Source organism: Dipteris shenzhenensis, chromosome 3 (assembly GCF_047967505.1).
Source record: "Dipteris shenzhenensis isolate YYH24624 ecotype China chromosome 3, Dip_SZ_1.0, whole genome shotgun sequence".
Taxonomy (NCBI): Eukaryota; Viridiplantae; Streptophyta; class Polypodiopsida; order Gleicheniales; family Dipteridaceae; genus Dipteris; species Dipteris shenzhenensis.
This window is the reverse complement of record NC_141598.1, coordinates 12,877,662-12,894,834: the sequence shown is the minus strand read 5'-3', so window position 1 is coordinate 12,894,834 and position 17,173 is coordinate 12,877,662. Positions and strand designations below refer to the sequence as shown.

The 17,173-nt window shown below is 44.1% G+C and overlaps 1 protein-coding gene across 2 annotated transcripts; it reads left to right on the top strand.

Moving 5' to 3' along the window:
• The first annotated feature begins 5,811 nt into the window (after positions 1–5,811).
• Positions 5,812–14,917, top strand: LOC147903381 (uncharacterized). 2 transcript variants are annotated; one of them, XM_087372761.1, is made up of 10 exons: positions 5,812–6,303; positions 6,570–6,685; positions 6,825–6,897; positions 7,199–7,418; positions 12,670–12,742; positions 12,891–12,957; positions 13,051–13,170; positions 13,714–14,016; positions 14,103–14,198; positions 14,340–14,916. In XM_087372761.1, exons 1-10 carry the CDS (start codon positions 6,049–6,051, stop codon positions 14,502–14,504), a joined length of 1,488 nt encoding a protein of 495 aa, XP_087228887.1. In that variant the 5' UTR covers positions 5,812–6,048; the 3' UTR covers positions 14,505–14,916. The 2 variants fall into 2 exon arrangements, with proteins under 2 accessions (XP_087228887.1, XP_087228888.1); XM_087372762.1 differs by having other exon boundaries at positions 6,067–6,303; positions 6,580–6,685; positions 14,340–14,917.
• The last annotated feature ends 2,256 nt before the right edge of the window (positions 14,918–17,173 follow it).

The following is a 17,173-nucleotide window of genomic DNA, read 5'->3' as shown; positions in this document are numbered from 1 at the left end:
CTGCAATACTCAAAAGAGCAAGTCCAACCATCCAACACCTCCCATGTCATAGTGACTTCTTAGTCAGCTTGCGAGACCGGCAAGGGTAGACCATCACTCATCACCCCTCTTACTCTAAACTGGTGGTCAATACAATTATACCAAAGTAAAAGGCAATAGAATCATTTTGGGGGGACAACCTAAGGTAGAGTACCCTTATTGAGTCCAAATAAATTCATTTTAGAGGGACTACTCAAGGCTGAGAACCAGCCAATCTCATTGCTAAAGACTTTCTTCTTGAATCTCATTGCCAATTCAAGGCTAAGAACCAACCAATTCCCCTATTCCTTCTTCTTGAAGCAATTAGCCTCAACATGTCATTTCCATGTCGTTTTCTTTTACAAAATTTGCAAACAATATTTTCATTGATCTTCCATTTGCATGTAGAAGCAAATGCATGATCACTAGTAGAGGCAATAATGGAATCTTTATTACGGCAGTAATTTTCAATAAGTAGATCCACCATATCATCAAATGGGGTAGTGGCAAGGTGTAGAACTTCAAGAGTCTTCCCAAAATGAGGTATCCCTTGCATACTCTTCATAAGGATAACCATTTTATCCTCATCATCAGATGGGCTTTTCAAGCTCGAGAGTAGTTGAACAAGAGACTAAAACGTTGCTGAATGATCACTCAATTCTTCACTTTCTTGCAGTTTCAAATCATAGAACTTGAGTTTCAAAAAGTCTTTAGAGTTGCTGATTTTGTTAGCAAATAAGCTCTCAAGGAGATCCCAAATCTCCTTAGCAATTGACTTGAAGTCCACGTGATGAATGAGAGAGACGGTAAGGCCAATGTGAGCAATTGCTCTTGCATTTTGTTGCTTCCATACTTTGTATTGTTGCTGATCAATTGTATCAAGATGGTCTTTCTCAACAACCTCCCAAACCCTTCATGCATATATCTTTGTTTGCCATATTGGCAATCCTTGCCCCTTGAACTTCTCCATGAGCAGGGAGCTTGAAGGCAAGGAAGATATGATGGCAAAGGGCTTTGTGAACGTGGGCAGCAACCTGAGGTGACAAACTCACAACCCGAAATGAAGCACTAGCAAATGAGTCAACTAGTCTAGGGCTCCAAAATGCAACAGTAGGCTCCACGTGTGTAAGGCGACTCATGAAGTGCTCTTGTAGACGTTTGCAGTAGCTAGTCCATGGCTGTGGATGCTCCAAAATGCAAACCGTGATCAAAACCCAGTAAGAGGGTGCCTCAAAATATAGAACCAAGTCAAAAGCCAGCACTTGTGGTCGTCAGAACTACTTGTAGGTGGTCGGCTATGTAGCAACAACAACAAAAAACTCTGATTTTGGCGATGAAAGGCTCCACAATAGCCTTGAGGGACCACACGTGCAAGCATGTCTAGACAAAAAGTGCCGACCAGCAAACCAAGAGGTCGCTAATGGCACCTAGAACTACTTGAATGGAGCCAAAAAGTAGTGGAGAGGCTCAAAACAGATGCAAATGGCAAGAAAGAAGAGACAAAATGAGCCGACTAGGAGCATAGACATATACATAGCATACATAGACAATATGTCAATAGATATAGATATAGATATATAGATATAGACCAAATGATCTGACTAGGAGCATAGACATATACATAGCATACATAGACAATATGTCAATAGATATAGATATAGACAATATGTCAATAGATAAAGAGCAGTCTAAATTCTAGGAAGACCTCTATTAATATAGTGGAAATTGCACCATTCTAGATCGGACTATAGGGCATAGGGACCATCCCTAAACCTAAAACTTAGGGGTAAAGATGTATATATCCTTCATCATATCCATAAGACAAGCAATGCACAGTTATATATCATGTGCACTCTCCTTTGGCCTACTTCCTCAACATGGTATCAGAGCACTTGGTCCTCTATCCTTTAAAATGAGAGTGTAAGCCCTTGCTTTCTCAAGGCATATGCCCTTGCTTCCACCAAGGCATATCTTATGAGATTGCATCCTTTGAATTAATTCTTGTGCTCATCGTAGCTCAGGGAGGGAGTTGCAATTTTCGTTTTTATAGCACTTTGATCTGAGCTCCCTAGTGTAAGATACCTCAATTCAAAGCATTTAGATTCTTGAGTTTCTAGATCTCCATCTATTTGATATAGTTTGGTTGAAAAGATATCCAAAGCTATCTTCCTATTTTGTCTATGTAAATTGAATCAGGCATCACAAATAAATAGAAGGAAATAGACAATGTGCTTGTAAATTGAATCAGGTATCACAAATAAATAGAAGGAAATAGACAATGTGCTTACACACAAATTCATTAACATTACACTTTCAATAGTTGACACACATAGGAAAGTAACTGAAGATTAAAAGTTTGATAAAGAAATTGTAATTCCATTACTATTCTTTAGTATAAGCGGATACTACCACTCCTAGGATTACAACATAGATGACATGAGAATGTTTGCGTCTCTCTCCTACTACACTTTTCCTGTCCTAGCTTCACACTTCAAATCCCTTTGTGTATTCAAAGGCCTCAGTATCGACTCTTAGTGGTGCTCTTCACCTTTTCCTTAGCCAAACTTCTAATATTTTTCATCTCAATTGCCAACATTGCATTGGCAAATTGATGGTCTCTTTGGCTCCACTACAGCTGAAATGTTATGAATTCTACATCCTATTCCGGAGTTTGGATGCACTTACCTTGAATCTAGGATGCACCTCTGCTGATCAATGTATCTAGCTGATTCCTCTGCCCAATGTGTCATCCTTAGATATTCCTCAAAGTCTTTTGGGTTGTCAGTAGTCCTAAGGTACTCCTCAATAGTCTTTTAGGTTGTCCTTTGCTGTTAAACATATCTCTCAAATCTTTTTGCCATCGATTGTGACTACTCAATTAACCAAGCCTCTTGCTCTTCGAGCTCTCAAATGCTATGCTCATAGTACTCTATGGTAGCATCTACTACCTCTCAAAGCATGCCCATTATGCTCCCTAAAAGTATACAATTGGTTGCCATCGCTTGATTCCTCTGTTTGCCATCTATTGTGACTACGTAGTCAACCAAGCCTCTCACTCTTCAAGCTCTCAATCGCTATGCTCTGTCCCAAGATGGGTGAATCTGGTGATTAAGGTAAGGCGAATAGAGATTAATACATTTGAGGGTGGTGGCAATTCCAGAATGTGGTTATTGGAGAACGTGCTAATTCAAGAAAGTTCATGGGAATCCTGATTCGAGAAGTCGTGGCTACTTGAGTGAGTATATATCGAGGGGGGGGCTAAGGATGCGTAAAGAAAGGGAGGGAGAGGAGCACCTGAGGAAAGGGAGGAAGCCTGAGAGAAGGGGAGGAGGCGGCGAGGCAGAGGGGAGAGGCAAAGAGGGTGGCGTGGTAGGAAGAGGTGGTCTTAGGGACCTTAGGGTATTTACGTTAATTGATGATAGGAAGGCGGTGAAACCTTAGGTTAATTGGGTTCATCGGCCAAGAGGGAGGTGGCGAGACACTAATTAATGGAATTTTAAAGGGAGAGTGAAGAGGATGGGGAGAGTGATGTATACCATTTGGATGGAGGGGTAGTCAAATTTCATCAAGACACACTCCCGGGATTCTGCTTTCAAGAGGAATCTCGAACTCCTAGCCTTTTGCTACTTGCTGTGTGCTGGAGGCGCTTATTAGTAGATTGACATTCAACAGTTGGAGCACGCCATGGACCTCATTAGGCAAGTAAGGAAATGTGGTGATGGGGAGTTCTTTAGAGATGATTCCGACCATGGTAAGTTGAGGGAGGCAATGAAAGTTAGTGAACACGAAGGAGGCTGATAAAATTTGGATAGAGTTTTGTTTAACAAGCTCAAGCAGTGAAGTGTCGGTGTCGCCTTTGCTCCTCTTCTTAGCACAACTCTATTTCGATTTGTTAATCTTTGTGATTAGGGATTAAGCCGGTCGGTTTTTTACCCACCATGACTAAAACTCCCTGATGTAGGCAAGTGTTACACCCCCTCTTCATAAATTTTGAGTGAACCCAATGTAAAATAGATTTTGACCAAGGCATCCTCATTACCCTTCCTAGTTGTACTCTTTTGATTCTTGGCATTACGTCCTCTCTATGGAAAGAAGTATCATTCTCAAAAATACTATAAATCTACTTGGGCAATGATTAGCATTTTCCTTTCTAGTCAAGGGCTACCATAGCTTGATACTTCGAGAATTGGATGTGGCTACACAAAATTACTATCATGAATGTGTGTCAAAATGTGCTTGAATTTGACTCATGGGCTCCCCAAATCAAGGGTCAGACCATTCCCCTGTATGTCAATGGCTAGGGTCGTGGGACTGATTGTGGATCACGGCATACTACAAATTGATCGACTACTTTACGCAAAAACTGACCCCAAACTTAACACTTTATTCATTAAACTGGTCAAACTGATAACAACGGCGAGATGACGCGATCAAGACTACCGAAACCTCACGCTTCCTTATCCGTTTGATGATTGAAAATTCGATGGCAATCTTCGGCAAAACGGGTCAGAATTTGATGAACCTAGTTCCTAACCTACCAGCAGCCGGTCCCTGGTTTCACCTACCTTTGGCTCTCGATTCCCCTATACCATCTTGACTCTTGACTTATGAGAAGGTTAGTGCCTCTTCGAGAGACTTTCCTCCTGGAAGATCCATCGGCTCGACCATTCCTATACAAAGAATTAAGGCTAGGTTCATACCATCCGCCGCCGATCAAACCTTTGATTGAAGGGTTGCCACCACGCCTACATGATCAGAAGGGGTGGAGATCTGAGTACTAAAACAACTAGTTATTGGTGTAGGGTTGGGACGAAGCGATGTACTTAGTGTGGATTGAAATGACTGTTGCTTGGTATGGGGGGAGGAGCATGTTGGACAAAACCTCCATCCCCTGGTCATTGTTTTGCTGAGGACCTCCCCCACCTTTTGACAACGCCTTGCAAAGAGGTTGTCGCACCTTCAATATCTATAGTATGGGCAAACCTATTTCCACACCAAGCAAATGCGATGCGCATTGGTGGCGAGAGGGCCATCAGTTGATTCATTCTTTGACATGCAAGCAGTTGGACAGGGAGACTGACGCTAGACATTGTTTGATGTTGGACAAGAGGGAGGGCTGGAGGCCTCCGATTGGCCAGGCACTCTCAACTAGTCCATGGAGTCAACACACGCGAATGCTCTCAAGCGCACCCAGATGTGCTCTTGTGCTTAAGGTAGGGTTCACACCATGCACCCGGACTTGGAGAAAAAGTGAAGCATAGGTTCCTAGTCCTATTTGGACCAATAGGTGAGACGGGCTTGGACATGGAGGAAAAGAAATAGTGTTCGGCTGCAGTAGGCCGCCCAACTCCTTGGCCAAAGAAAAGAAAAGGGCGGTTGGTCTGCCATTTGGACCTACAAGATTCCTTCAACCATTTAGTGTAATAATGTGGTAGCCTTTAATTATATCATGACCACTGAAGCCTTTAATTATATCATGACCACCGAGTGGTGTGAACCACATCCTCCTCTGCATTGTCTTCCTCCATGTTCGGGCACATAGTGTGAACCCACCCTAAAACTCTGCACTCGCACCCGATCGAGCTGCGTGGAAACATCTCCTAAGTGGGTGCTTTGTCTTGACTGCGGGCGTCCTGAGGCTGGTGTGAGCCCACCCTAAGATAGCTCGGGCACATGTGTGGCTCCCGCTGCAATCCATTACCATGCTTGCCTATCGGCATCGTGGGCACATGCTTGCCCTAAACCTTATCAGAGGTAGGGGCACATGTTCCGTTTGTAGTTGCAAGGCATCGTTTTGCGGGAAGGTAATGAAGTGGCAGCAACCCATTTGATAGTGGACCTTGTACTAGTGGAGGCTGATTGCATGGGTCAAGCAAGAGGTTGCCTTCAGCTTGCATTCGGATAGGCAAGTCAGGGAGTCTTTGCCTAGGGACCTCTAAATCATTGCATGTTTCCCATTATCCCTTTCCCAGTTCAATATCCCTTGGTCCTGAAGAGGTAAGGAGTAGAGCTGAGGGTGCCAAAGCCCTAATGGCTTGGAAGCTCGAAATTTTCCTCACCTCGAGCTTTTCCGACCTCCTTTTCACTCCCAGCCATGCACATTTCAACCATTCCTCATCTCCTGCTGCAGCTTTGCCTTCCTCCCTTGTCCTCAGCTCCCTTCACCCTCCCTTTGCCTCCAGAAATCCATGTATTTCACAACCTTCACCTCCATATCCTTTCCTCTTCCTCAGCAATGGCCATGGGGAGGACTCCATCGCTGTTGCCATTTTGAAAGAGCTCCAGGTATTTGCTCTAGCCTCTTGCCACCCCTATAAATCACGAAAGCCTAGTGATTTTCACTCTGGCAGATTAAATAACTTAATGTACTATGTGGCTTGCTGAAAAATAAGACAGCAGCCTCACTTCTTGGAATCCCTGTTAAAAGGACAATGCTCTTTTAGTTTTTCTGCATGTTCTACTCTGTATAATAATAGATTACCGAATGACCGCACTCAAGTTAGCATTGTGTCATCCAGTACGTTCACAGAAGGACTAACAGAAACGTTCAGTTGTTGGCAGGAGATGACGTGAAGATACGCGCCTTGCCTATTGTTGGATTGGGCCAGGCCTATGCTGCAGCCGGTATTGATATTATAGGACCGTTCAAAGCAATGCCTAGTGGCGGGTAATTGTATTTCTCAGCTCAGACCTTTGATCAGCTCAGTGCTCTCTTTTCTTTGTACTTTTTTCTGTCATTTCTTGTCGTATAGTATGGTGTATAGTGACGCTTTTTTTGATGTGTCTGTTTGCGCCATTTTAACCAGGTTTATCAATAGAAACATCTTTTTCTTGATACGGGACTTGCAAGCTGGGCTACTATCATTAAGTCTTGGACAGGTGGTTTATCACATTGTTCTTGTTGAGTAAGAAGCCTCGTTTCTAGGAGACACCATACTCTTTACATGTTTTTAACAGGGGCATGGCTACTATCATGAAGTCTTGGACAGGTGGTTTATCACGTTGTTCTTTACATGATTCCTTGAGTAAGAAGCCTCGTTTCTAGGAGACAACATACTGTTTACATGTTTGTTCACAGGGGAGTGGCTACTTTTCTAAATGTTATTTTAGAGTGGTTTAGTTGACTTCAAGTGAGAGCCTTTTTAGTTCAGAATTTTGAGGCATTTTTTGCATTGTGCAGTGGATGTCTATTGCACACTGGGGTCAAGAAAATGCCAATGGGGCAATTGTGGCAGTAGGAGACATAGTCCCTCTCGCTTTAGCATGGTTGGCTTCAAAAAGGTTCCGTAGACAAGATGGGAGAACAGGACTACAATATAGTTTCATAGGAACTGCAAAGAGCGAGTACTATAAGTGTGGAAAAAAGGGTTCCTCTTCTAGGCTGCCATTCTCAATTGAAGGTAGGCCATTCGAATGCTGTTTGTGGTTATACTTGAGAATCTGAAACAAAAGGGCACAAGTGTGTGTGGGCACTGGCTCGTAGTATAGTGGTAAGGAAGCACTTTCGGATGCAAGAGGGAGAGCAAACGATTTTTTAAAGGGTTGGGCCATTACAAGGCAATTTTTGTAGGATGAAACGGAAATGTGAAGCACACAACTTAGTTAATTTTCTTTTAATTTACACGCGGAGATTCACCAAAGAGTTTCAATCCTCCACTATAGCACTACCTCTTTAGCATTGCCCCTAAAATAATATTTAAAAGGCAGTCAACAAAGTAGCAAATTGTAGAAATAACTATTCAGTTTTTTGAGCTGGTATATCATGGGATCATTATGTATGAAATTCCCAGCCTGGTTTTGCAAGTCCACCTTCAGATTTGCGGCAAAATTAGAAAAGTATTCAATATGAAAGAAAATGGTGATGGAGGAGGGGATAAAGCGGATACAAGCATATCTCTAGTTGTTTCTTTCATTTTTACCAGCATAAAGAAACACACACGCATGATTGCACACAAGAGCACATAGGTGCTTTCATTTTCACGAGCATAAACAAACAAGCTTGCACATAGAGTTATTGGGCTGTCATTTTCACAAGCATACACGAACAAAGAAATGCACACACATGGATGTGCGCGTACAAACATGCACAAAGAGAGAGAGAGAGAGAGAGAGAGAGAGAGAGAGAGAGAGAGAGAGATGCTTATGGACAACATGCTTAAAAGTGATCCAAAGTTGCTATGCCTTTGCCATATTTTAGCTGTCTTTGCCTGTCTTTTCCACAAGAGGGATGCACTGGGCTTCAACAGTGAGGTAGCTAAGATGATTTTTTGGTCGTTTGGGAGGTCAATTATAGCGAGCCATTTGGAACACAAGCACAAATCTGAGGAATGCACAGCAAGTAGAACATTTAAAAGGATATATATACAATGCTCCAAAATAGACAAATCTTGATACAAGAGGGTACCGGAGGTCGCACACTCTTGAGCCGAGTATGTTGTCTTCTACATCCTCTTGGCACTTCCTTTGTTCTGTCAGCCTACATGCTCTCCAATAAAGCTTCAGTGGGCTGCACGTTTCCTTGGAACTATGTCACCATGCTAGGGCCCAAGGCCTTTTTTATATAAGTGAAGGCAAGGTTGCCCTCCTACCCCCCCCCCCCAAACTTGACCCTCTTGATCAGGCCGACTTGGAGCCAGATTTGGTTGACCATTTGCTCGTGCCCAACCTTTGTGAAGTCCTGTCATGTGCACGGATTGGTATCTGACGTGTACTGGGTACACAAGACTAGCTCAAGTAGCCTGGGGAGGCTTAGGGCTAGGCAAACTTGATTCTCGGGTTGAGTGGCAAGGGTACGAACCAGTTAGAGGTCTTTGCTATTTTTGGCGCTTGGGGCCCGAGTCTATATAAGGGGCCCAGAGGTTCAGTTCTCAGGGAGCTGATGGGAGCAAGTCTCGTTCCCAGGTGCTAGGTTTCGCGGACGCGCGTTTGCATCATAGCGTAGCCCAAGGCCCAGTAGCAGATCCCAAGCTTCATAGCGCCACCTGGTGGTATGGGACACCGGGCTGGTTAGGATCTGGTTGGGAGTTTGTGCCAGTAGCTCAGCTCGTGGCTCGGAGAGGACATCTTTTGATCGGGATCGTGTCCCGTAGATGTCGTGGTTGGGTGGTGAGCAGCCTGCTCAGTTTCCTCACGTTTGGTGTGTTCTTGTGTTTGCTTGCAGATCAGAGGTTTCAAGAGTGCTGGGGTTGTGTCAGTTGGTATCAGAGCCAACTCCTGAGGTAGGAACTTTTGTTGCGAGAATTTTAGACGAATTTTTCTCCAGGTATGCCTCAATTTCGAAATTCATGTTCATGCCTTGCAAGTGACTGCTGGTTCATCGTTTAAGGGAAGTTGTACTGGATTGTGATAGAAGGAAGGAGAGAGAGAGAGAGGCAGTCTGTGTTGGAAAGGTCACCTCCCCATCTGTAAGCCCCCAAATGAGGAGAGCGTGGGGGAGGGAGACTTGGGGCAGGATGTGCCCAAGAGAGAAGAAAGAGAGGGGGCTGCCACATGGGCAGCACCTCACATCAAAGACCATGGAAAGTACCTAGAGCTAGGATGGATCTGCAGCAGCAAAAGGCGAAGCAGTAGCCAGCACAAGGGACCGAGAATAGGAGGCGATCACATGGCGCTGACATCTGCAGAGTGTACGGCTCTGTACACTGCTGGAGAAGAGCCTGGCAGAGGCGCAATGATGGCAGGATGTGCAGGATGGATAAGCGCAGATGTGGAGCAGGTTTTGGGACTGTTTGGAGGCCCTGGTTTAGGGCTGGAGAGTGGGCACCCAGGTGTCCAGAAGCAGCAGCAAGGAGGGCTGCAAGGGGCTGACCCTGGGGGGCATATTTATAGCCCACACAGGTTGGCCAGGCAGGCTTATATAGGGCTGGGCCCTTGCCTAGATTGGAGGGCCAAAGGCCCTAGAAATGTGGGGCCAAAAGCCCCGGGTTGTGAGCCCTTAAAGGGCTGGACCAGCCACCGTCTGGTCGGCCAGATTAGGGCAGGCTGGTTGGTTTTTTTTGACAGGCCCCTAGGCCTATAAAAGGAGAGGCTTGATGCCTCACAATTCATCCAGCAAGTCAGCAAACATAGGAGCAGCAAAAGACTGATGTTTGGGCCTACATCCAGGAGGCAAAGCAGGGCCAGAGTTGCTGCTGACTGAGCTCTCTTGGGGCTGAAGCCTAGGCTGCCTACTAGGGCAGCAAGGTGCTGAGATCTTTGGACGGAAAGTCTACTTATGCTCGAGGTGGAGCACGCGGGCTCGAGTCTAGAGATAGCCAGCAAATAGGAGAAGGACCTTGTGGTTAGATCAGAGGACCACACTATTGGTGGGACTCTGGATCTATCTATTTTGTATTGTGTCCATAGTTTTGGACGGAAATATATTATTTTGGTGGTTTCTCTATCTGGCTGGTTCATTGTCTATTGATGAGTTTGCACATCTATGTGATGCACATTAAGTTAAGAAGTTTGTGATTCCACACCAACACCACAGTGTGTGAGCTCTTGGGCATTACTATAAGTCTTCCGCTGTGCGTACCCTCTGTTGGGTAATTTCTAACATGGTATTAGAGCCCAAGTAGGAGGCTCACAGGTGTGGGAGCCTGAAGGTAGGGACCTTGCTGAAGGACGACCCTGATTCAGAAGCTCTTGGGAATGGACTTCCAGGATTGGAGGATTGTGCGCTTGCGAGAAGGAGGGTGACTCAGGTTCAGTCAGATGCGTTTAAAGTTCGCAGTCCAGGTTATCTGGAGATGTATTTTTGTTGTAGACCTTGCCATAAGGACGGGTTGAAACAAACCCTCAGAGCACGGTGCTTGGAAGACTCTAGGTTGTTCACTCATTATGAGGGGTACAACTGGAAGATCGTGACGGTTGGATTGCTCGAGTTCGAAGGCGGGAACGTGACTGAAGGTGGTGGTGCCAGGAGGTGCTACCAAAGATGGACCTGTGTACCAGGATGGTGTGCGGAAGCGGAACCGGACCTGGTGGAGTAGGAGCCACTGGATGAAAAGACAGGAAAAGATTTCGACATCGAAGTGTTCCAGAGGACTACGACCAGGGAGTTACTGGAGTATCGTCATCGACGTGTTGGCATTGGGCCGAGATGTGTTGGTGACAGGGGTGTTGGAAAGGTCACCTCCCCATCTATAAGCTCCCAAATGAGGAGAGCGTGGGGGAGGGAGACTTGGGGTAGGATGTGCCCAAGAGAGAAGAAAGAGAGGGGGCTGCCACATGGGCAGCACCTCACATCAAAGACCATGGAAAGTACCCAGAGCTAGGATGGATCTGCAGCAGCAAAAGGCAAAGCAGTAGCCAGCACAAGGGACCGAGAATAGGAGGCGATCACATGGCGCTGACATCTGCAGAGTGTACGGCTCTGTACACTGCTGGAGAAGAGCCTGGCAGAGGCGCAATGATGGCAGGATGTGCAGGATGTATAAGCGCAGATGTGGAGCAGGTTTTGGGACTGTTTGGAGGCCCTGGTTTAGGGCTGGAGAGTGGGCACCCAGGTGTCCAGAAGCAGCAGCAAGGAGGGCTGCAAGGGACTGACCTTGGGGGGCATATTTATAGCCCACACAGGTTGGCCAGGCAGGCTTATGTAGGGCTGGGCCCTTGCCTAGATTGGAGGGCCAAAGGCCCTAGAAGTGTGGGGCCAAAAGCCCCGGGTTGTGAGCCCTTAAAGGGCTGGACCAGCCACCGTCTGGTCGGCCAGATTAGGGCAGGTTGGTCGGTTTTTTTTGACAGGCCCCTAGGCCTATAAAAGGAGAGGCTTGATGCCTCACAATTCATCCAGGAAGTCAGCAAACATAGGAGCAGCAGAAGCAGCAGAAGTCTGATCTTTGGGCCTATGTCCAGGAGGCAAAGCAGGGCCAGAGTTGCTGCAGACTGAGCTCACTTGGGGCTGAAGCCTAGGCTGCCTACTAGGGCAGCAAGGTGCTGAGATCTTTGGACGGAAAGTCTACTTACGCTCGAGGTGGAGCACGCGGGCTTGAGTCTAGAGATAGCCAGCAGATAGGAGAAGGACCTTGTGGTTAGATCAGAGGACCACACCATTGGTGGGACTTTGGATCTATCTATTTTGTATTGTGTCCGTAGTTTTGGACGGAAATATATTATTTTGGTGGTTTCTCTATCTGGCTAGTTCATTGTCTATTGATGAGTCTTATGTGATGCACTATTCGTAGTTTTGGGAGGTAGGCGATGCAAATGCATGCATGCAAAGTTGAAGATGTATGCATGGTTCCTAAAGTTATCCCTAAAAAGCAAGAAAGGGCAAAAGGGTGGGAGATTGGAGGCTGATGATAATGCTAAACAAAATCTCAGCAAAATATTTAGCAATAACAATGAGGGAGGTAATTATTGGTTTGTATAGCGATAACACGATGATTCCTGGAGGGGGAGAGATGTTTGAACACATTTGAAGATTTCAAGTGTTGTGGAACATGCCAAGATAAATGCCAAAGATAGTCATGTTGGGTCTAGACTTTGACAAAGCATATGACAGAATAAGTTGGGGCTCTATTCTCTATGCGTTGCAATTATAGGGTTTCGGTTGAGGTGTTGTAGGATGGTGCCAACCATGACATTCTCAATCTGAATTTTGGTGTATTGTAAAAAGGATCCAGAATTTTGAGCATATAGGGAATACTCAATGTTTCAAAGTGGCTGCAGTTGAGGGAGCACTCTTTCCAGCAAGCGTATATTTTCCATGGGAGCGGGCTTTGATGGCAGACGAACAATGCAGGTCTTTACCTGTCTCGAGGACTTCTTTGTTGGCTTTGATATCCTGATTCCAAGTTTTCAACTATCTGATTTTTGAGAATAGGAAAGAGGTGAGTTAAGGGAAGTAACAAGTAGCTGCTCTTGTTTGTGCTTAAAAAAAAAAAACCAAGGCTGGTAGCTGTACGCGATGAGTTGACTGCAGATCATTTGAAGTTGCAGCTTTCTTCGCCGGACAAGGTGTGCACTTTGTATTTGCAACAGGAGAATGGAAGTTTTTGATGAGTTTCAATGAAGTTGCATGCAGCATCTGAAAGTCTGAATGCTGTGCAGGTTAAATACTTGGGGAACGCGATGATGGATAACCTAGACCCCTCTGGAGCCTTGGAATTTCTCGATTTCTTTTTACCGTCACGAATTTTGGCTCTTCTCCCTGGTTCTAGACCTCCAGAGGTGCATTGACTTTTGATGCCTTCTCAGATGGTCAGTAGTGGTTTTCTGGTGCAGATAAAATCTTTTCTCGTTCAAGTGAATTTTCTCTACGGCTTTTGGCTCATCTTGTTCCCATTTGAAAAGGGCTTATGAACCTACAAACCTCACAGTGGGACGTACTTTAGAATGGAAATATGAAGTAATTTAATTGTTCTATTTGCATCTTTGGTAGTGTTCCATGACAACGGCGTGCAGCACCACTATTTACTTCTGTGGTACCCTTTAATAACACTCACTTGCTCCAGGTGCTGGTAATGCCCGACAAGAATTCGAATTTCTCCTACCTTGTTATTGGTTGGTGTGATTGTCCCAATGTCTTTTGTGCAAAGTGGAGAGGCTTATGATGACATTGGGTTAGGTCATAGAGCTGTAAATTCCATGTTGTTAATGACAGACCCGAGCTTTGGGTCTCATTAACTAGTTTCTTTTTCTCTGTTTGAAGGACAGTGCTGTGAAGCGCCAAATTTTGATTAATCACGATTTAATTCCCCTGCTATTCTGCAGGTCTTCCGTAACTGGAATGTGCTTTTGAAAGCTGTCGATATGGTTTCAACAGTGATTTCAGAGAGACTTGTTTGCCTTGCACCCATAGTTCCTTTCCTAGAACTCTCTTCTTTCAGTGAATCCCTACTACAGTCAGGTTGGCATATTTTTGAGGGGAATGGATGGCATTTATATGATGGAAGTCCAGTGCTGATTTATAGTAAAAACAACGTTTTAGTTGTTCTGTTGAAAGGATGCTTTGCTGATGTATCTCATAAGGCAGAGGCAGCTATTGCCATGACAGGAACTGGAACTGAACAACTTGTGAGTATCATATAATTTGTTCTTTCTCTTACAGATAATATTTGACTTTAGGATGTTAAAACATAAACTTATTTTCCTGATTGTAGGTGGGCTTAGGGAAACCAGTCTTCACTTTAGTAGGTGCAGGACCACAGTTTACAGGGAAGTTTGTGGAAGCTCAGTCAAAGCTGCTAGGAAAATCGGTGTGACTTTACTATTTCTGATTTCTGTTTCTGTTTTTTAAAAAATGATCCACTTTTAACGTGCACATTTTTTCAATTTTACATCTTCATGTCAACATGCAGGCTGCAACTTCCATTAGTTTCATTAATTTTCTGTTTCAGGTGGTCATCTGTTCTGATTATTCATCGTTAGCAGCTAGTTTTACTCGAATCATGGCTGATAAAGCTCACCTGGATGAAATACGTAAGAATGGAGAACAGCGAATGGGAAAAGCAGGAGGAGCTCGACAAATAGCTCGAGAAATCTGGACTACACTACTATACTAATGCTTGCTCCTTCAATAAGGGTGCCTTTTTGAGAAAGCATGCAAGCCTTTGAATCAGTAACAAAGTTCTGGTCTCCGAGAATGATTATTTCAACGACATAACCCTACATTGTAGCGTACACTTTGTAATGAGCTTCTGCCACGCTTTCGATGCAATTGCAAAATATCAAGTTTAGAGAAGAAAAAGGTGTTTGGTTAAAGCTACAAAGTACAGTATTGAAAACAAAGCTATAGCTTCAGGAATCATTAGTGAAGGCAAAGTATATGGTGTAAGGGGTCTTTGTTAGATGGCAACTTGAAGCACCCTCTATGATATATTGCACTCGATATAGATTTAAACATTTTAGATTGCACACATTTTTAAACCGCACACATCAGTGCGATACATAGTAGTCCCAAAGAGGACCAAAATAGAGATAAGGGATCAACTCCTGAAGTGCTCATACATTATAGGCTTTCTCTTTGTTTTGTGGACTTGCACATGTGGTGTGTGGTTGTGTGTATTATGTCCTACCCTCAGGTCACAGAACACTGCTTTCAGTATGCTGAAGTTTGCTGTAGACAGCTGTTTGGCTTTGCTTGTTAAAAGAGTACTCCAGTATTGTCAAGTGAATGCACTTCAAATTGCCTCTATGGCTAAGCATGCATATTTATGGGCCAGCATTCAAAGTAAAAGCCCAAGAGCTTTGCATAAGCTCAGCTGTCATCTTGGGCCTCGAGTGCTCGAGTGACAATCAGCTAGTGTGAGTCAATCATTTCGGAATTTGGGAAACCAACGGCCAGTATGCAACTCACATGTGCATGACCAACACTTCCTATACTATGTTTACATTTGGCTCACGTGTGCCACTGTTGTTGCACTGGTGGTTGTAGTTGATATGACCAAGTTATCATCCTTGGCACCTTTCGTCTCAATGATATCAAATAATACTATTCTAAACCCAATCTTTCATGTTTTTTCCATATTTTGGAGCAAATAATGAGAAACTACCTAATGAGAAACTCATTAGGTTGTATTAATGTAACAACACCATAAAGAGGGATCTCTTAGATTCTTCTCCTAGCCATGATTCCCAGAGTACTCTCCTCTTTCGTATGTGAACCCCCTTGGAGTTACCTCTCTTTTCTTCCTTTATGGAGCTTGTCTCTAGAAATCTCCCTTGAATCCAGTGCTTGCCAATTGGAGCCCACTTGAGTGCCACATGTCCATAAAGGACCTTAGTACCTTTCTGTCCTTTAGGCCTAAACCATATGCTCCATATTGATGCAAGCACTATCGATCCTTTGGTTTCCTGCTTTACCATAACCACACCAGACAATCTTGGGATTATGGTTGACGTAACATTCCCTTCTCCTTGAAAATAAAATTGGGAAACTTCCTCTGGAGATTGCTTATCTTTTTCCATGTTGAACTCTCTCTAGATCTATCTTTTCACTTAACCAGACATTCTTGTCATATAGTATGTCATGCTTTTTTTTCTTGTCTATCTTAAATTCTTTTTGGTTTATGTGGTAAAGATGCGAGCTCCATGAGTTCAATTAGGACTTCATTTTCAATGACATTATCATCATCTCTTAACTTTTTTTTTAGCCTATTAACATGAAAAACTGGATGTACTGTACATCCCTCAGGTAAGGCTAATTTGTAAGCAAGTTTTCCAATCCTCTTAAGTATCGTGAATGGTTCTCAATACTTGGGAGATAAGTTCGGGCATTTATCGTTCTTTAGAGATTTTGAAGATTTAGGTGTCATAAGGTAGACTTTCTCATTTACTTCAAACTCCAACTTTCTATGGTGGGGGTTTGCATAACTTCGTGCTCTATCTTGAGCTCTTCTTATGCTATCTTTAGCTAACTTAATCGTTTGATTCATATCTTTAAGAAAGTCTTTGGTCGGTTGAACCTCTCTTTTTCGAGTCCTACTGTCATTGGGGCTCTTGGTTGAAATTCATACATCATCATGAATGGACAACCTATGGTTGAATGCTTGGCATTGCTATATGTAAATTCTGTTGGGATAAGTGTGATCAAGGGCTTATTCGAAGTTGCATGTGTGCATCTAGGGAAGTCAAATATGTGTGTGTGTGTGTGTAGTAGAAGCACACTAGTGCTATGAGGTGTCTAGACTATGACCTAAGTGATGATGTAAGCACAAAGGTCCCCACATGGGAGGTTCCTTTGATTTAGCTAGTTTCACTGATGCAGGGGTTGATTGCCTTTGATATAGGAGAGGTGCCATTGATTTAGGTCACCTTCTCTCCCATTTTATAAAAGAGGGACTTATCTCTCACAATGAATAGAACACCCATTGCTACATCTTTTGTGTTCTCACTTCTCTTGTCACAATGCATCTATTCTCCCCCACATTTGGTATCAGAGCCATGATCCTCCTTGAGCTTTTAGACTCCTAGGTTGCCACCTCATCATCTTCTTCAACCTTCTTTGATTTCTCTTCCATCTTTCTCAATTTTGCCCAAATCTTGTAGCATCAATTTCTCTAGATCCAACCGCTTTCAAAATGCTTCTGGCTCTAGCTTCCACAGGCTAAGGCACACCTCTTCATTGTTGGGATTGACAGAATTTTACTGAGCGCTCGTACTGACACGATCTCTGCTCGCCAGTCTTTCAAGCAATTTCGCTTCCAGATGCAACATTTTGTCAATTCCTTTG

Bases quoted from the DNA above. Each gene is read 5' to 3' on its own strand.
- LOC147903381 (XM_087372761.1), top strand. From the start codon at position 6,049: ATGGCTTGGAAGCTCGAAATTTTCCTCACCTCGAGCTTTTCCGACCTC. The intron at 12,958-13,050 runs GTGTGCACTTTG...AATGCTGTGCAG, and splicing joins AGCTTTCTTCGCCGGACAAG to GTTAAATACTTGGGGAACGC. The intron at 14,199-14,339 runs GTGTGACTTTAC...TTTCTGTTTCAG, and splicing joins CAAAGCTGCTAGGAAAATCG to GTGGTCATCTGTTCTGATTA.